The sequence below is a fragment of the Hirundo rustica genome, chromosome 5, assembly GCF_015227805.2.
Source record: "Hirundo rustica isolate bHirRus1 chromosome 5, bHirRus1.pri.v3, whole genome shotgun sequence".
NCBI lineage: Eukaryota > Metazoa > Chordata > Aves > Passeriformes > Hirundinidae > Hirundo > Hirundo rustica.
This window is the reverse complement of record NC_053454.1, coordinates 50149798-50170718: the sequence shown is the minus strand read 5'-3', so window position 1 is coordinate 50170718 and position 20921 is coordinate 50149798. Positions and strand designations below refer to the sequence as shown.

At 39.9% G+C, this 20921-nt stretch overlaps 1 protein-coding gene across 4 annotated transcripts in view; it reads left to right on the top strand.

Moving 5' to 3' along the window:
• Nucleotides 1-266: 266 nt before the first annotated feature.
• Nucleotides 267-20921, top strand: part of RAP1GDS1 (Rap1 GTPase-GDP dissociation stimulator 1) — a 90071-nt gene continuing 69416 nt past the window's right edge. For 2 of the 4 annotated variants that reach the window (XM_040064279.1, XM_040064277.1), the window contains exon 1: nucleotides 267-381. In XM_040064279.1, coding sequence (XP_039920213.1) covers nucleotides 378-381 — 4 coding nt within the window. In that variant the 5' untranslated portion in view covers nucleotides 267-377. The remainder of the gene's footprint in view (nucleotides 382-20921) is intronic. The other 2 variants (XM_040064276.1, XM_040064278.2) reach the window with 2 other exon arrangements.

The following is a 20921-nucleotide window of genomic DNA, read 5'->3' as shown; positions in this document are numbered from 1 at the left end:
GTAACAAAGGAGGCCGGAGGGGCGGCAGCCGGCGCTGTGAGGGACCCGCCCCGCCGCCGCCTCCTCCCCAGCCGGGGGCGCTGCCGCCGGCCCCGCGCCGCCTCCTCTCTCCCTGCGCGGCTCCCGCCCTTCCCCGGCGGCGGCGGCTCGGTGCGGCTCGGTGCGGCCGGGCGGGCGGGCGGGCTGTCGGGCGGGGTGTCTCCCGGCCGTGCCCGGATGTGCTGCCCTGACTCATAGCCCGCCGCACGCAGGCTCCGCGCCGCGCCCCGCTCCGCGCACACGCCTCCCGCGCCTCCCTCCGCGCCGGCGGAGAGGCGGCGGCTGCAGGAGCGGCAGCAGCAGCAGCAGCAGGAGGTGGAGGAGGCCGCGGCGGCGCCATGGGTAAGTCGCCCCGGCCCCGCGCCGTGCGGCCCCCGCCGCCGCCCCTCTGCCCCCGGAGGCCGCCCTCCGCTCGTCTCCGGCGGGCGGGAAGAGGTGGCCGGCGCAACTTTCCCATCGGCCGCCTCCCTCGCAGCGCCGCGGAGGAGGCTCGGGGCTCCGCCGAGCCCCCCCGGCGCTGCCGCGGCCGCTGCCCGGCCCCTGCGGCGCAAAGTTTCCGCGGCTGCCGCTGCGCCGCCGCCGCCCGCCGGCTGCGCCCAGCCCGGGGAGCTCCCGCGCTGCGCTCGCGGAGCCGGGGCTGCCTTCGGGGAAAGATCAACTCCCCCGTGCCAAGGGGGGATCAGAGCAAGGAGTTATGTAAGGCACCCCCAGGACGCTTTCCCAGTTGCCGTTTGCATAATGGAGATAAGTTGGGGTAGTACGTTTCGATTGTTTTATAATCTCCGCTCATTGTTTGAGGAAGACGTGGGTCCTCGTATTCCTCCGTCTTTTAGAGCGTTAATCGTGCCTAGAAATGCAGCCATGTTACCGCTCCCTTTTTTGTCTTAAGAGTATAAATCAAGTAGTTTCACGCCGATTGACACTTGTATGGAGTGCCCAACAAATGCCACACGAGATCAGGAAGCTTGGTATTTGGGTTTTCTTAGCAGAGCTGCTGGTGAATTTCTCATGCCTTCTCCACCTCATCCTCTTGCACAGAGCTGCATACCCTCCCGGTATGAAACAGCCACCATAAAAGAGATTTTCCAAAAATCTGGCTGTAAGGTAGAGATCCTAGGGATGGGTAGGAGGTGCCCACGTTGAGCTGCCAGAGACCCCGCCGGTCTGCCAAACGTGATGGTGGGATCACGGTTGCAGGTCCAGAGGGCGGGGAACTGTGGTTCACAACCAGGCTATAGAGGTGGCAGCTCCTGAATTCGGCTCGGGGATTTGACATAAGCACTTCCTGTGGCCTTAGGTATATCAGTAGTTTCTTTGCAGATCACATGCATCTTTCACTTTTAACTAGAAGTTTCCATGGAAGGAAGCTGTTGCCGTGCCTCAGTTTGTCTGGTTGTGAAATGAGGTTAAATACTTACTTAACTCCTTTAAAGCAGTGGAAAACCTTTGGAGAATTGCTCAAGCTAGAAACTGCCAGGGTCAGACGTTAGGAATAACTGTGAGATTTCATCAGTTAGGTTAAACTCTAACAATGTAGTGAAGATCTCTTTTCCATGAGGGTTGAAAAGGCAAAATACCCAAATTTAGTTTGCCTATGCTTCCTGTCTCCACAAAGTAAGACTATTAATCTCATTATTCTGGTCAAAGTCTAGCTATTTTGGCTTCCAAAAATAGTAACTTCAGGGCATCAGCTAAAACCTGCTCAGAAAAGCTGGTGCAGAATGAGCACATTACTCCTTTTTAGAGGAAACTACACTTCAGTTGCAGGCAAGTTTGTAAACAGCTTGAGAATCTGCTACAAAATCTTGCTGCAAAAGTAAGAGTAGTTGTAATTATTTTCAGGAAGACTGAAATAACTTGCCTGTAGACTCTGTTAGTACCTGTCCATAATAGCCCAGAGAGATGCTTGTGAAAATACCGAGGAGGGGGTTTTTTGGGCTTTTTCTTTCCTTCACATATCAGGGTCTGATGCCATTGTCTCTAAAATCAAAGCAAACTGTTAGTAGCCTCTCCAGCAGCTCTTGTGAGTGGCAAAGACTGAAGTCAGTTTCACCTTGGCTGACAACTGTAATGACTTTTCATGTTTAAGCTTTCACAGTCAATGTAATAGATTCCTTCATTCAGGTTATAGCTTTCTTTTTGGTAACACGTAGCATAAAAGCTGATAATCCTTAGAATTAAATCAAGGATGAATTTGTTCTTCCCATGGCTTTTATATCTTCCCACAAATCATGCTCAACAAACAAGTGTTTCTGGCAGAGAGTACAGTGATGTCTTACATTTAAACATATGGTCTTTTCAGTATTTATGAAGGTTGGCGTAGTATTAACTGGTTTGTATACTAAAGATATAACATGGAAGCCCAAGCAGATATATTCTAAGTCAAATCAAAAGATTTCTGCAGTTAAAAATACTTGTTATGCATACATAGATCTGCCTTATCTTTACTGTATAGAAATATGTCTTCTGCTACACTGTTTCCATGTGTGTGTTCCTCTGATGACATTACCATGGCAGTTGCTTCCTCCTGTAGAGTTGCTCTTTCCTCTTGCTAACCCAGGTTCTTTCCAAAAATGTAACTTCTGTTGCTTGCATGTATAGTTTTTAAAGCTCTGTCTGAGTAGAATCTGAACACTATTCAACTTCTGGCTTTGAGAGGTAGGTGGCTTTAAGTAGAGCTGGCAGTAGAGAACTTTCAATACTTTAGGTGACCATCACTACTTTATTTCTGTTATTATAAAAACACTTACAAGGCTTTTACTTTTCAGTTACTAATGTAATGCTTCAGTTTCACAAGGAATGGCCCCTTTCCTCAGTCAATTTGCGTTTTTAACCATGAAAAGCACAACTGGCAAACTTGTGCAATCACACTGTATCAAAGAAAATCTTTCCATTTTACAACAGTGACCTATGGTGGTAATTGTAAGCAGGCTGCAGTTTTCCTCCCATGTAAATTAATGAAATAAAAATGAGGAACTCTTACAATTTCACTGCTCAGCAGTAATCCATTGAGCCCAAAAGATTGAAAAACGCCACGTTTGAGAGTTTGCATGCAGAATACGAATAGAGGATACAGTTGTTTTCATGGCACTTATCACTTTGTTTGAAGTCTGTTACAGTGTGTAATAGTGAAAGCTCATAAAAATATTCTTCCATTTTGAGAGTCCTGGTCTGGTTAGCAGGAAATGGAAGGCAGCCTCTGCTCAGGTTTAGGTGTTTAGTTGGGCAACAAATTGCATAAACAGCCTGTTGGGTTCTCTTTACAATCCCTAGCATTAAAGGCATAGTGACAAAATATGGAAGATTCCCAATCTATAATGTAGATGGATTTGTTTTACTACTGTCCATTTTGTTGTCTGAACAAAGATTTCTGTTACTGCTCTCCTCCCAGATACATTCAATTTTCTCTCCCATTTTCCCTGAAGAATTAGCACATGCAGCCGGCTTGGTGGTTGTGAAACACTGAATTCAAACTGAACCCCAGAGCAGGGTGTAACAAACCTATCTTCAGGATGATGGTTCATGAGATAGAGGAGGCAGGAGGATGTAAAGCTGCGGGCATGACTGTGTCCAGTATTGCTTTTGGGAAGATAGAATAGACCAACCTGCATTTGATCAAAAAAAATGTAATCAGAAGCTTCGGATGAGACATGAAAATGAATGGGAAACAGCCTTCCATCTTGAGCTCTTTTACTGGTTTTCTTACATGAAATGCAAATCTGACAAGAGTTATGTCAATTGCACAGAAAGATAATTTGTAGTTCTTTTAAAGTTTTTGCTAAAACAATGAGACTTCTAACACGTATTAGTTCTAGCCAGCCAGAATACACCAGTTTAAGCCAGTGTAAAGGGTTGTTAGCATATTTTAAAAACTGATGCAGCTTTTGGTAAAAATTCTTCTCTTTAAATTTAAACATGAGCAGAGAAGAAACTGCTTTTAGACTGCATCTCTCGCTTCAGTAATGTTCCTTGAAGACTGCTTTTGAAGCAGCCAGAAACGTTAGGTAGCTTCTGACCGACCTTCCTCAGTGAATAACTGTTCCTGTGATCAGGCCAGTATTTGTGATCTCCTGTTACTGTGTGAGACTGAAACCAACCAATTTTGTCTTTAGCTTTAGGTTAAAGGCTTCATTCACAAGTATGTTTCCTGAGAACAGAAGATTCAGAGTTAGTTTCAGAAGTCTGTGAGGAACGTCTGGCTTTCTGTGGCATCAAACTGAAAGAAGAAAGGGCAGAAGATCAGCTGAAACCTGAAGGAAACAAAAGCAGTAATAATGGAAATGAGAAAGCTACCAAGACAACAATAGAAGGGAACAAAAATCCCTTAAGGGAAACGTGTGAAGGGAGAGAAATACTAAAGATGGATGAACAGCACAACAGAGGATAGAAATAGGAGGAAGAAAGGAGTTCTACTCTGTGTCCCTCCCTAAAATATAAATAAAATAGCTCAGATCATGTAAATAAAATCCAAAAATTATTACTTTCCCTTTTTTTATAGTACCAACTGTATGCTGCTGACAGTCCTTGAGAAGATTCATTATAGTTTTCCATCTTTCTTAAGTAAAGCTGAATTATTTCTGGACGTTCTCAGAATTTAATTATATACAAATATGTAAAATGTAGAGATTAGCATAAACAAGTATTTGTTCAAAATAAAGGGAAGATTATGTCATTACTGTTTGACAAGAGGGAAGGCTTTGGAGATTCTTCTGTGGCATCTGTCAAGGAGGTTGGTTGTTATCCCTTCTTAACTCTTGTCACAGGATGAAGTTCACGTTTTAGGATAACAAAGGGACATTAGACGGTGACCTAGTTACTTATGTAAGAGAAAACCCACTTTTCACTGCTGACTGGTCCACCCGGGTCTGTTCACATGCTGTGCTCGGGGAAATCAGCCTTCCTCCTGTCTTGATACTGTTGAAGGCTGTACATTTCAGATGCTAACTTGTTTCCAGATTGAAATAGATTAGGATCTACATCTAAGCTTCTGGAAATTGGGTGTCTTGAAATGTTAATATGTGTTCTCCAGCTAATGGAGAAGTTTTTCTAATGGCTGTTTGAATTTTAATTAGACAAGGAGCTTTTCCTGTGAAGAGATTTTATAAGTAGCAGCTTTCACTGCAAGAACAGTCTCCCAGGGCCTCTTTTTGCTAAAAATATGGTATAGAAAATTGTTTCTATTTACAGATTTTATTATAATGGCAACCAGGTGAAAATTCTCTTGGTAGAGTAAAATGGTAGTTGAAAGCCATGTATTTCTGAACGTTGAAGTTCCTTTCAGTGCAAAAAACATAACTGATGTGTATTAGAATTTATGTGTGCTCCAGATATGCCTAATAGAATTTGTAAACCCTCTGGAACAAGTGTCTATGGTTCATGGAGCCTCAAAGCTGTGCACAGAGCCTCATGATGTTTGTTCAGCCTGAGAACTGCACGGCTCTGGCTTTGGGGGCTTTGAAGTTGTGCAGAAACCCTGGTGATCTCATGGTTCTTAAGCTGCAGTTCAAGTAGATTACAAAGTTGGCAGGTGCCCAGAAGAATTTGTCAAATCTATAAACCAGATAACTACTGTTCATTTTATCTCCAGGTAGAGGACAGAATTTCATGCATGATGCTTTGGGACTTGGAAATAATTACAGCATGCCTTAACTGTACAAGTGTAAGTGTGCACAGGCAAGGCATGTGTCTTAGAAATATCTCTGACCTGAAGCACTTTCAGATACAGCTCCACAAATTATGATAAGAAATGTCAGGGAAAAAAAATGTATGTATGTCTGAAGTAGTTGAAATTAACAGTATGCATAAATTGACAGCATGGATGCATGTATAAAGTTGTGTTAAACTTTGCAGTTCAAAATAAATGAAATGCTTTCATGATTTCTATTTCTAGGTCAGATAAACGTATTATAAAAATCATATTTGCACATTTAAAAGTCAGGGGAAATAAATGTTTTTCAAAATCACGCTCTTGCAAAGGGAATTTTTTTTTAGTGATTCACTTCAACAGTAGGTCCCATTTCCTTCATATTTAACAGCTCGTACAAACTTACAAAATCTCCTAGTTCTGTATTATAGGAACATCTGAGGCTTTTATCGAAACATTGTGTTAGTGATAACTCAAGGAGGTTCATGAAAGTCAGTGTTTGAATTCATCAGTCAGTTCCATCCACTGATACTTACCAGCCTAACAGACACAGTGATTTTGAAGACATACACAAAATTTATGTATAATTTCAAGTTCTTGTTGTCGCTTCCTGTCAGTTTACTCAGGTTTGACAAGTCTTTTCAATATCTGATTAAGTCCAGTTAATCAAGTACTTAAATTCACATGGTGAAGAGCAGCCTTTCTTTCAGATTTCCTGTCTGTGCTCTGCAAATGTATTTGAGAGTAAGACTGGACAGAGAAGATGGAGACTGAGAAGACTGGGATTGAAGGAGGAAAGCAGCTAAGCATTATAGGATGGATGATGTGATTGAACAAAACCCTTTAGAAATTTGTGAGGGCTGCCAGTGAACCTGTGGGGAGCACACACCTATGCTTGGGAGACCTGGAGAGATGACAGCTCAGCATCTTGTGCTAGTTTTTATTTCCACTGTCAGCTGCCTGTACATTTATGGCCTTCATGATGTTCTAGCCTGGAGAATCAAGGCACAAAACCTGCAGTTGAAAACCCTGTCCTTATTGCCTTCTTTACCTTTCAGTAATTCCCTTTACCACCAGAATACATCAGTCCTGAGAGAACACCGTGTACTGGACAGAGTACTCACCTTTCTCTCATCCTGTTTTCTGTACATTGGAGGTCTACACTCAGAAGAGAGCTCTTATACTCAGCACTTGACAAACTGTTCTACTCCTTTTGCCCTTAATTATACCCAGGCTGGGAACTAAAATTGTACCATATGCATTAATTCTGTGAATGGAAGCTGAAAATGCTGCCGGCCTAGATCTTTTACATAAATATCAAGATCAGACAACATGGACATCTTCAAGCCTTTGTAATCCCTAGGGTGAGTGGAGTGTTTGGCTCTGCCTGTTGCTGAGGGTGCCTTGCTCTCCAGCAGCTGGGAACTCCTCTTGGGAGCATATTTAGAAATGCTTCCTGTCCTTGATGTTGGATATGACAGTCCAATGACTTCAATTAGACTATTTTAACTTTCCTAGCCTTAAATGCAACCTTTCAAGTACATGCTGCTGTTTACAGGACCAGTAGCACACCTTCTCCTTGCTTTAGCCTTGCTAAGTTCATTCTTGTATCCGTTTCCTGTGGAGAAATCCCATCATGTTCACTGTACCCAGTACCACATGCACCCAGTACCCTGCAGGCAAAGCTTGAGTTCAGTACTGCCAAATTGCGACTTTTGCTACACAAAGGTTTTGGAATGATTCCTTAAACCAAAATTCTGTTTTATCTTGACAGCAGGAACAAAGCATGGGAAGAGAAAAGGGTTTTAAAACCAAAGCAGGATTGTACACATCTTTCTTATCTTAATCTTCCCTGTCCACAGAATGTTTAGCTTACCCCTCCTGGGCCTTTGGAGGAACTGACTGAAGTCAGTCTTCTGAATCTGCTGTATTGGTGATAGCATCTTCTGTATCTGACCACTTCCTTCAGTCCTTCCCTGTGCACGCTGGACATCACTGGATCGCTGGTCATGGTAGAACGCTGTTGTTTAAATACCTAAGACACCGTGCCTGAGCTTCAAGTGAGCAAGTTTAGGGGAAATGCAGTGGGTGAATGTGACCATCAAGAGGAGTGACAGCAGCAGTGTAACAGATATGAGGCATTTTCATACTTGCTGTTCTCTCCTTTTTTCCTTCTCCCTCAAGTGACTGGGAGCCACAATTTTTCCTCCTTCCTCTTCCTTGCTTGTGTTAAACTGATTTTTGGATCAGGGTGTTGTTCTGTGGGAGGAAAAAAAGGACAAGCAGAACAGAAAACTAGTATGTGGACACATTTGTTGTAAAAATGTCTGGTACAATCAAATTAATTTAGAAATCCACTAATACACTTTATATAAATTTGCTCTCCTCCTGTAAAGCTTGTCAGGCTTTCTTACCTGTTTCTCTGCAAAACTCAGGGAGAATATATAGACATGCTGGCTCCTGCCATATGGAATTAGAGGAAAAGCAGGGAAGCATTGGTGATTGAGACAAAGAAAGTAGGAACATGTACGTCAGGAATCAAGCAGGTTTGGAGGGGCAAGAGGGTTGGCTTTTTTTTTTTTTTAAGCTTTTGCAATGAAAATGCTATCACCCATTTACAGCAAGATACTGCCTCAGTTGAATCAAATATAGTAATCAATACATTTATGTGCAGTAACGCCCAAAATACCGTGTACACTTTCCAGGCAAAGCCCAATATCTCTATCTGATGCTACAAGGCATTTATTCCGTTCTTTTCTAGTTTGCCTAATACTCTTTTTTTTACTCTTTGTACTCTCTTTTCACAGACTTTATTTTATTGCCCAGTGTTCTACATCATCTTTTTCCAGTTACCTGTTCTTTTTCATCTTCCCTCCCATCTCACTTTCTCTCCTCATCAGGTTCTTTCTTTATTAGTTAAATGCATGATAGCTTCTTTTACCATATACCTTTTTCACCGTCTTTGTCAGGGAAAGAATTGAAAAATGTGCTCAGTTTTGTAATTTCAAGAGCTTTGAAATGTTTTGGTTTTTTTTTTTTTTGTTTGGTTGAGTGTTTGTTTGTTGGTTTTTTTGTTTGTTTTTGTTTTTAAAATGTTCTTCTCTTTGGTTAAATATCAAGTTATTTACATCTGGCTTGAAATCATGCTTCAGTTCTGCCTAATGTACAATAGGTGACAATGTATGAAAGAATGTATCTTGTGGGGAAGAAACTACAGAACTGAGCCCTGTTTGTGTAAATGCTGTTTATACAGCATTCTTGTACCCCCACAAAGCCCACGCTGAGTACCACTGAAGTCATTGGGCTCCTGCTTTTTTGTCTTGGCTGTGTTACAGCTTAAATTCTCTGGTTTTGGTGAAAGCATATAAAATGGCATGGGTCACTCCACCCTTCCATGCCATGGTAATATTGGCTCTCCAGTTTATGCCATTGGGGGAGGAATGCAGACATTGATTTGGACCACCAGAAGCACTTTTAACATGTCTTCTATTCCTAGATATGGTGCTGTACTAATACATAGCCTCTGAAGGCACTTGCTAAATGAAGAAAGCTGTATTTGATGCTAGAGAAAATGATTTGGTAAACCTGATTTTTCTTTCAAATTGATGGAATTAAGTCGTTTATATAATTTGTTATATCAAAGAAGCAACCAATTTAACATGGAGATCATCTTGTTAGAACATCCTCCTGTAAAAGGAACAGTAAGCACGGTGCCATAAGCTATTAATTTACATACAGTGACCTTTGTTCTATCTTGTAGCAGCATAGAGAAAAAGGAAATACTGCATTTTCAGAATGAAATTCACTTTGTAGACATTAGCTGATGGCTGTTGATGCTTTCTGCTTCAATTAGGAATTTCTCTTTGCAAGACTTTTACATGTTATGCTTCTAATCACACATAAATTAGTCTGGACCCTTACTTCTCCGAAGGCAAGAATGGTGGAAACACAAAAAGCAACTCAGTAGATTTCTTTGGAATGCAGCTTCATCCCAGACATGATCTGAAGCATTTGCTTATTTTTATGAAGGTCATAACTTCTCCCTTTGCAAGGTATCACAGTTCTTTTTTCTGCTGTTGAGAACAAGGTAGAATTTGAGACTTCTCACACCGTCTCTGGAAGAAACTGGTAGAGTTCTCTTGTGAACGTAACATTTGAGTTCAGTACATGCACCCAGCTCAAAACAGATGGCTGGAGAGAGAAATGCCCTAGATAATGCAGCACTTCAGTTAAGCAAGGGCTGGCCTGTTTCAATCTTCTTTTGCCTTAAAATTGCTATTAAATAGGCTACCTGATAAAAACAACAGCTATGGACTACTGGATTGTTTCTAGCCTGCGTTTAGCTCTTCCACTTCAGAACAGTTTTCTGTACTTCAGTGATCGCAACAGTGAGGTGTCTCTTGGAAGTGAGCATACCTAGCAACTATTTAAACTGCTTTATTTCTAAAATCAGAAGTTGTTATTAACAAAACAGCATCTTTGGCTGTACATAAAGAAATTGCTGGATTTTTGAAAGCTGGTCAATAGGCACATTTAAAAAATTACTTAGTTTTGGCAGGTTTTTTGAAACACAAGACTTTCCTGCTTGACCCTTTTTGTTTTTTTTTAAATATATATAAATAAGCCTATTATTTTTTTTCCCATCACCAGAAGTTTATTTTTTACAATCTGAAATATGTTGAGGAGCCTGCTTCCAGATTAAGATTAGGCTCTCTTTCGGCAGAGATGTAAATCTGAGATCAAGGAGTACATATCTAACTTGAAAACTCAGAAATTCTTGCAAGCCCCTGATTTTTTAAATTTCTTTTAGCTCCCTGACTTATTGCAAAAGCAGTTTTACAACAACAAGGCCTCTTCTGAGTTTGGTCACGATTTGAAATAAAAATATTTTTGTTTTAACAACATTTGTTTTGACACTCACTTGTGTCAGCATCTCAAAGAACAATCAGAATGGGGCTTTGATGTCCACTGTGGTCAGTGTTTGTGTTTATGTAACAGATTCCATTCCACTGGGGCTTTGATCATCATGTAGCACGTGTTGGTGCTGGACTTTGGTTATGTTCTAACTTTCCAAGGCTCAGTTCAAGTTCAGAAGCCCAGTTCTGCTTGTTTAGGTGAGCATACCATTCTGCTCTGTATCTGAGGAACTAATTTGTTCCCAGCATTCAGCACATCATCTGAATCTTTTCATTCTAGGTATTTCTGCTGCTTCATTCGAATGTAATCTAAGGCCATCAAATAAAAAAGTGTGGTTGCTTTGACATGAAAAATCTGCAAGCTCAACACAGCTATTGAGGCATTAATTGAATGAAAGTAAAACTTACATTCAGTGCTGAGACATGACTTCTTTAAATTGAACACAGAAAACTCTATCAGGCAGGTTTACATGTGTGTTGTAGGCTTAAGAGATGCTGTACTGCAATGCCTTAAATGACCTGGTTGCAGAGCATTTAGAAAAGGTAATCTGTTGAAACCAGCTTTGCTGCTGAAACCTCAGTGCAGTCAGATTATAGCCTCGGTTCCCCATTGCCCTGTATTATGCATAAAGAGACCGCAGATTTGATTTAAGATGGTATTTGGGCCCAAATTGTAGCTTTTATATTCTGCCTTAGCATATATGACCACAGAATAATGGGTAAAGTGATGCATAATAAAATAATGCCCATAGTGCCCTTCATATTTGAGATGACTTGTCGAAGTTTCATGTCTAAAAACTCATCGTGGTTTAGTAGAATTAATGGCTTTATGATCTACAGACAGAGGGGTTTTTGCAGTGACTCACATCTGTGGAAGCCAGAAAAAGTTGCAGATGTTTAGTACACTGGAGAATTTGTGGCACAGGAGAATTAATTATATTCTCAAATGTTGTCAGACAAAGATGAGAAAATCTGACTTCTGGTGTATTAGAGAGAAAATGTAGACACGCCAGCAAAGGGTGACAAACAATTGCTGAAAAGATGAGGGAACTCAGCTCTGTCTTAAAAAATAAATGTCCTCTGAAGAGGTATCTAGAAACATTCATTCATCTAAATAACTTTTTAATTGCAAAAGTGAAGATACTGTTTAATTGTGTAAAAAGTGAGGCAGGTAAGTAAAACCAAGCTTACCTTTAGCCTTCTCCCATCTGTTTCTTTAAAAAAGGGGGAACAACAAGATGTGGATTGTAAAAGTTGTCTTCCTTTCTATTCCCATTCTTGTGCAGGATTTAAAGTTAACATATTGCAAAAGGTTGTGATTGACCCAGATGGGGAAATAGAAATAAGATGAAAACTCGATTTTTACCATGAACTCTGAAATGTGAAAGTAAACAAGTAACATAACAAATGAAAGGCAGGCCATGCAAAAGAAATATTGGTTTGAAACATGAGAAAACATTTCTTCCTAAAACGTGTTTTTCTAGTGTGACATTGCATCATTAATAGAGATTTCAGTGTTCAAAATGTGGCACAATGACAGCTAGAGGTTAACTCAGCATTTTCAAAGGCCTGTGCTCAGACCAAAACCTCTTACTCACTTCAAAATATGAAGTTTCTAGGTATTATTTCATTATATATGTATCCCCACCTAACAGTTAATAAGCTGTGAGGTTCGTAACTGCTTGCTTTAATAGGAATGTGGAGAGTTAATATAATTTTGCAGTTCTACTAGTAAATAGTTCACAAAATAGCCTCTGTGGTACTTAAGTTCCATTTGTGTCATGTGTACTGTCATCTCACAAATTCTGAGGATTGTTTTTTAAAAAACTGAATTCACATTTTTAATGCATTCTTTTTCTCTTCAAAGATATAAATAATTAATAATCTTTCCTCAATATTAAAGTATTGTAGCAGAAATCAAGCCTCATTCAAACTCCTTTTATTTTGCCTTTACACCACAGTGAAAGGGAGTCCATCTTCCCTGTTCTTCAAAATTGTGCTTAGACCATTCTGGAGTAATATGAAAGACTTACCAAGTCAAGCTAATTTTACATCATAGTCACCAAGTTGCTTTTTCCTAGTAGTAAGACTTAGCTTGGATGGTATTTCACAATCACAGTCTATCTTTGTATATATAGGAGTTCAAGCAGTACCAAAACTGCATACACTGTTGAGTAAATATCATAATAAATGAATCATAATAAAAATCTCATACTAAAAATTAACATATCATTAGCAAGCGAAATGAAATAATTTTAGATGTAAAAGGAGTACTTTTTACCTGTGTTTGAGACCTTTTCTTCATGAGCCCCAGACTGCTACCAATTTTGTAGAGCAAAAGAGTACATAACCTGTTTAGAAAGAAAAGGAAAATATTTATTAAATGAAAGTTAGATAGCAGGAATAGTCAGAAGAAGAATTTTCCCATCTGTGCTCTGCTAATTTTTAGAAGGACCAAGCAGTTACATTTGTGACACAGCAAGACTTGGGGATATCTGCATAATATACCTGGAGACACTACAGTAGAAACCGTGAAAGTGTTTTGAGATAAAATTTCAAACAGGTTGATGGAATCATAGAAGAAATACAGAACCATAATTTGGAAGGATTTTGAGGAGGTTGAACCAGGTCAGCTATGACTTTGTGCAGCTACTGCTTGAAGCCTCTGTAGTTTCCGTAACATGCCCTCAGGTAGTTCCAGGCTTCCCCTTTGCCAGACTAAAGAGGCCCCCAAGCTCTTCCACATCCTGAGTTGTAGGAACATGACTGTTTTGATAGTTCTGCCCAGTTTTGTTGTGTCCTTGATCTGGGACATAGAGAACCAGACACAGAATTGTGGGAGACACAAATCCTTACAGGCATCAAGCAGAGCCTCAATGTGCTGGTCACGCTCCTGATGTAACCAATGTACAGTTTGCTTTGTTTGCTTTGAGAACGTGCTGCTGCCTCATGTTTTACTTGGCACCCCCTGTAACCCCTGGGTCTTTACAACAGTGTGTTCCCAGCCTGCCCTGGTGCTTGGGGCTATTCTACCATAGCTGCAGAACTTGACACTTAACCCCTGTTGAACTTCAGGAGACTTCTGTGGATTCAGTCCCCAGATTTCTGGACAGTGCCCCTGGACTCCTCTTCGCTATGCCAGCTGTTCCTCCAAATTCAGTGTTGTCTGCAAAGATTACAAATGTGTATCTGCCTTTAGGCTATCGTGGTTTCAAGCACAAACTGCTTACTCAAAATCTGCAGTGCAGCCAGTCTGAATAGGGCTGGCAGATTTATGTTTGACTTCTTGATAGTTTGTAAAGCAATGATGAACCCTTCATAACTGTGACACCAGGAAAAATAAAGTTTGTTTGTTTATTGTCTATGAAATACAAAACCTATTTCTTTATTAAGGATAGTTAAAGTCTGTATACTTGAAAAATTGCCTAGGAGTGTTAGTTGGCTACTGCTGCAAGTAACTGGCTTGTACTGACCACAGTTACAAGTGAACACATGTTACTGCAAGCGGATAGAGGATGGCAAACCTTTGTCTGTACACACCCAGACTTAATTCTGCAGAATCACACTGGGGATGAAAGATGGATTATCAGGTGTAGCCTAAATAGGATATTAGCTCTTTCTGTGCTATATTACTTATTTAGCTGATGAGAAATACATCCAGATTGACTTGCAGCAGCAATTAATGGGAAACCAATGGGTCCAGATCTCCCAGTCATTCTAATGAAAGCCCTACTGAATTCCCACCCTGTCTACATGTTGTTGATGTAATCTTTTTGGATTTTAGTACAGCTTTCAGTGCTGTTACTATGATTCTATGACATGACCATATTCCTTTCCAGCTAAGCAGGGGAGAGTGCATACCTTGAGCCTTCTCTGACATGAAATATGATGAGCCAGAACAGGTACTTAAAAGCTCTTTTGAGTCCCACACTGAGTCATTTCCACAGTCTGTCTGTCATGGGCTGTATCTGTATTAATTAGAGAGGTGAAAGCCTCTACTCAAATTAGGTTCATTTATGCCAACATATTGTGGTTTTACTTGTGTAATATTACAATTTTTTTTTTTTAACTTCAGTAATAAATTTTTGGCAACCAGGAGGAAAAGGAAGCTTTTGCAAGATAAATGAATCTATCCTTGCAAAATTAGTTGGTAGCACCTTCCAGTTTTTATCCTTCTAGAGCACCTATGGTGTTGATCTGTACGACAACCAAAAGTTCTGCTCAACTAGATCAGGATAGTTCCTTTTGACAGAGGCATTTAATACTTCTCTAGTGGGACATAACTGGACTGTTTTACAAGGGATTATCACAGAAGGCAAACTTCAGTATAAAAGGGTGGTGGTGACCAGATGTGTTTCTGTCATAGTACAGACAGCCATGACACTCAGAGTGTTTTGGTAAAACATCAAAATGCTTCAAACATCAGCACCTTGTTATCTAGAAACCTTTCATACCTTTTCTCTTCAGTCTCCCAAGGGCAGCTCCACACAGCTCTGGCTCTTTCTCTCCTTCTGCAGTTCCAGCTCGCTCCTGTCTCTCCCTGGTACAGCATCTTACCCTTTCTGCCCCCCCCACAAGCTCCTGTCCCTTCCTCCTCACAGCATGAGCAGCAACCTCCAACTGAGTCCCTTCCAGCTAACTCACTCTGTATCACACCCATAGCTGGGAGGGCGAGGCTGTTCCCACTCTTTGGTAATTAACACAGCTGCAATATATCAAAAGCAAGATTGCCTTCAGCACTATCTCTATCTGTCTCCCACATGTTTCCTGGGTTATTTTAGATTTTTCAGCACTAGTAGTTTTTAGTTCCTTCTCTCTGGGCTTTCCTATACCTTTTTCTGTGAAGGAGTCTGGCTCTGGTTACACATAAAAGTGCTGATGTAGAGTGGGGAAGTGCTTAGTCTGAGAATGTCTGATACCTAGATGAGATACAGAAGGAGCTAAGCACGTCCTTGTGGTGGATTTATAGCAGATTTCAAATTATCAACAGTAACCAAACTGCTATTCATTGTGCCCAGCTGCTTGGTTCAAAGGGACCTGGGGAAGGAGAAAGATTTTTTTATATCTTGTTCCTATAGCTGAATTATCAATTTTCCTGATGAATACTGCTTTAAAGATCAGTTGCTTCCTGCATTAATTAATAACATTCAATAACATTCTATATGATGCTTTTATGTGTTAATAAAATGGATAGGAAGAATATTTCACCTGATAACGTTCTTTCAAATTTTTATTCTTATATGCAGCTTCTGGGAGTAAATGGGATATAGCCAGCAACAAAGCTGCTTTGCTCTGTGCCTGCTGATACAGAAACAACCTTTTCTTTTATTCATTTCATTAAAGTATCAGCATATCTACAGTAGTTCAAATTGACAACAGCTTTTGGGTTGTGCATAATCCACATATTTACTCTGTGAAATGACTCTAAGCTTTATCCCATAAAGTGTGACAACTTCCGAACTAACTATTGTTTTCTCTACTTCCCCTTTCTTTCACTTTCAGAGGAATTATAATAGCGAAGAAAAAGTTTCAGGAGAAAGAAAACAACCACAAAACTTACTAGGAGAGAGATTCTTTCCTCAACTATGGTCCCTTTGTGGCTGGCATCTGTGGGAGTAACATATGCTGAACGAGAGGAATTATAAACAGAGGGTATAGAAAGGATTGTGCTGTTCCTTAATGTTAGTGCAAGATGCAAGTGGAAGATGGCCTAGGGCATATTGATAAAGTTTTTCAGACTATTGACAGACCATTGCAAACATTTTTAATGCCTCTTGACTATTTACCAGTCCATAAATAAGTGTACTCAGTTATGCCAAAGGCTGCAACATTCTTGTTACACGCAGAAGCTGATCAGGAACTGCCTCAAAAATCGTGCTGGGTTTTGACTTCTGTTCTTTGTGTCTCCCTTCTAAAGTATCACTTCTTCTTTTGTTCCTATTGGCAAAAGGACTGGCAGCTGATCAGTAGCTCAGTCCTCTATAAAATAAATACCATGAATATCCTGGAACACTGCAGTGGCAGTTTGTCTATAGATGCCTGGTTAGAGGCAGACTGCATTTTGCAAATGCTCTGAATTTTAGGTGCTGGTTTCCAACGTTGAGTTCAGAAACCTGAGCCAAGAGTTCTGACTGTGTAAATAAAAAGTGCTTGGAGAGTCCAGAATAGGATGAACTACCTAGCTCAGCAGGAAATCACCCTTAATTAATATGCATGCCATTTTCTGATCAGCATGATTTTTGCCTTCAGCCCAGGGCTTGAAATTATTTCTTAGCTCTGGATGCCTGCATGTTTTCTAAGAAAGTTTGAAACCTTTTTATTTTCAAATGCAAATGGAAGAAGAGGCACAAGTGCGTTACCAACTTTGCCTTCCTTGGGACAGGCACATGTTTATGCAGGAAAGAGCTCCAAAAGTCCAGGCTTTTTCTCTGCCTGAAATTAAAGCTGTACCCTCAAACCGACCATGATATAAGACCCAATAGTGATATGTGTTCGTAGTGTGTGAGATAAGGCATATTTTTTAAAGGTGAAGGGTTTTCGTTTGAGCACTTTTTCCTGTGACTACTCATTTGTTTTATGCAATGCCTGTTTAATATAGAATTACAGAATTGGTTGGGTTGGAAGGGACATCAGAGGTCATGTACTTCAAGCTCTCTGCCTTGGGCAGGGACACTTTTCACTAGAACAGGTTGCTCAAGCTTCTTCCAATATAAAATATGTCTCAACAGAACAAGTAAGAGGTGTTTCAGTCCTCACATGAAAAATACAAAAATCTGAGTATGTTTTGGAGAAATTTCGTTTAAACCCTTTCAGGTAGAGGATAGCATTCGGTTTGTTTTCATGTTCACACTAATGTGCGAAAGGCACTTCAACATTTTTGCCATGTGCTTTGTGTTGGATTCTTTCTCCCAAAAATTCCTCTGTTGCTTATGTGTACAGGGCACATTGGAAGCAAGTCCTAGAAGAGCCATACCCTCAGAGCTACCAATAAGAGTAGTATATAAATTTGGTTAATAAGCTGCCTGAGAGAACTAAGAGAGTTCTGGATTTGGGCTTAAGCTAAATGCATGTGGAACTTAAAAGGAAAAAAGGTAATATTTTTCCAGAATCTGGTGTCTGATAAAAGAGTCCATGTGAGGTAGGCTTCCTACAGTCATCTCTGCATATAAACTTGATTTTTTTCCTCCTCTGTGATTTAAGGATCAGTCAAGATCTTCACGATCATCAGAGGGATTAACGTCTCTGAGAGTACAGTGGGCATTCTTGATTTGGAGACACAGCATGTGCAACTGTATCGAGTTGACAGAGATCCTTGCATCCCTTGTGAAATGCATCCCAAGGACTTGTTTGTATTTCCCATCTGCCCTTCATCCTTGAGACCTGCAGACTGTGTGCAGAACCTGACCCTTTCAATTTCTGTCAGTATGACTCTTTACCTAGTCTGAGAGATGGTTATTAAGCAGTGAAAGCAAAGCACTCCTCCACTTTGCACACAGTCAGATCCTGCTTGTGGAGGAAGCAAATGACTTGCAATTTAATCTAGTGTGTGGCATTTTGCAGATTTTTTTTTGTCTTTAAAAGATGTATTTCTTTTTGAAAAGAAAAGAAGTCTCGCTTGTCTTTTTTATTGAGCTTCCTGTAAATATGTATCTCTTGGGAGCATTTCACTTGTTTTTGGGATGTTGCCCAAACACAGTTGATTGAATGGGGGATTAATAGTTTAATTAAGAGTCCTAAGATTTAAGACATAGAAAGTAGCCCTTTCTTCTGGAGATTTTTCTCCCTGATTTGTGCTGTCAGATTTTCTCTCTCCAAAACCATGTTTTCAGTGCATACCTATTGCGTCATCTGACTCATTCAAATGTTCATCACAGTTTTTTGAAATAATACTTGAGGACTGTAACATTCGGATTGTGATTTACCCAGCTGTGCCCGTGTACTGTAACGTGCTGCCTCTGAACATCAGTATCATATTTACTGCATTGTCACTCTGGTATGAATTTTACAAAATAAAGCTCTTAAAGGCTGTGCAGAGGTTAATGATCACTTATAACCACAGCAGTCATGCAGAATACTAGTGGGTTTTGTGGAAATCTTTATTTAAATTAGGGTTATATTGAGCAGTTTGTTCACCATTTTAATTTTACCATCTGATTCTGCAGTTTTATGTCAGTCTTACGTGAAGATTCAGTTGAATCCTTTTCCTTTAGAGAGGATCTGAGCTGATCCTATCACTGCAGTGTTTTTAATTGATGCTCTATATCCTATGGATTCCTAGGTGAAAATAAGTAAGTGCATTAATAGGCAACTATTTATCACTAGAGGGATTAACCACAGATGTCTGCTAATCTTAGTAATACCAGGTTTAAAGGCATACATGATATCTATAAAAGCAAACTAAAAACTCTAGAGTACATTTTGACCCTAAAAGCTTATAGACGAATGATGCTGACAATGTAGCCTTCAATTTGAGATATGTGGGCACCACAATCTGCCTACAAAGTGCATATTGTTGATTTCAGACCATTTTAGTAATTTTTGCTGAACTGCTAAATTGAAGGAGTAGTGGCATTTCACCAGCCAAGAAGCAAGGATTTCCAAAACTGACTTAATTTCCTCTGTATCCTTCACTGACATTAAAGAATACTAAAAGCCTTTTTCACCAAGGCTTTGGGGAGAAGACTGTCACACATTTATTGGCCCTTCTGTGGTCAAAGGAAATTTTTTAAATACAGGTCTTAGCAGTTGTGTGTTTAGGTGGAAAGGTGCATTTTTATTTGATAGTCTTTCCCTCTCAGATTTTCTCCTTGGGACAAAAGGGCTTTGATGAAAGTAACATTAGGTAGAATAATACAGGCAAACAAGTACTTACAACCATAAGAGTGTTTAATTGTAAGGTATTTGTAAATAAAAGGATTTAGAGGCACTTATTAGATTTGTAAATAACCTGTTTCTAAGAAATTTTCACTGAAAACCTAACAATGACAAATTGACAGATCACTTCCAGTAGGAACTTGTTTGTACACACTCATCAAATTCAACCAGTGTATTTTCAGGGTTAAAAGCTTTCATGCATGGTTTGTAATTAACATGCAGCTTGTAATTAAAAGTAGGGACTTTCTGGGTAATTTTGGGGAAAAATAAACAAAACCAAATTAAATGCAAATTTTGAAGTCCTCTGAGAGCAGCATAAATCACCATTAAGACTTTGTATCTAAGGAATGTGTACCTTTTGGAATATCACTGTGAAGTCCCCAGTCAGACAAGATGCAGAGGCTGCAATTCAGCCTTCTGCTGGGATAGAGAACTGGGGGAAAACTGTATGTTGCCATAAAAAGATAGCTGCGGGGATGACTGTAGTAGATCAGCTGGTTTAGGATATGTATCTTGTCAAGAAGGAAAATGGAACCTGCATGAGTGTTGTTGCATAACAGAATGCCTTATGTCTTTTTCATTAGGAACTGCTAAGCTAATTTAATTGCTACCTTTTAAAATTTGTTTTATTTTATATTTATATTTCTATGTTAAATGTAAAAGAATAGAATACAAAATGACCTTTATAATTATATCAGGGTAGATACTTACTTTCCTTGCTGAGATTTCACTGAGCTGTGTTGCATGAGCCACCAGGCTTTTCAATATCTGGTACTGTTCTGTGTGGGACATCAGAGAGGTTTCTTACAGAACTGACATGCAAAGGGGACCCTTTCAGTACCAGACATTGTAGTAGCAGTGAAGACCCAACAAACAAGACAGTTTCTTTGCCTGGAAAAGGACTGGGAAATTTAAGTTATTAACTTATAAAACTCTAAGATCAGGAGTACAAAAGCAGATTCCATAAATTATTTATTTCAATTACATCTTCATTTAAGGTGCCAAGATACCTTTAAAAATATAGCACTAAAGAAAACAAAAATATAGCACACAGAATATGTGTAGAAACATTGTTATGTTCTGTTTTGGATCTATGATAGTCTTACCTTAAATCTTCACAGCTTTTCCTAGATTAGTCTCTATTTTCCACTTCTCATATCCCTTTTATTTTCTGTAGTAGATTGCTCTTTGGGTTCTAATCATATGTTACAGGTTTGAAGATTGGAGTAGCTAGTTCTAATTAAGTCCAGAGTAAAGAATTGAAAGAGAATGTCAAAGCCAAGATCCTTTCTACTCAGATCCTTTCCAAAACTTCATTTGGTTGAATTGCCCACAATTTAACTAAAACAACAGTAAAAATATTCTATATTTTTACAGGTTTATTCCCCTTATTATCTGGTGGTATGTCAGGACCTTAGAGTTTATGCAGACGTGTAAGACTACTCAGT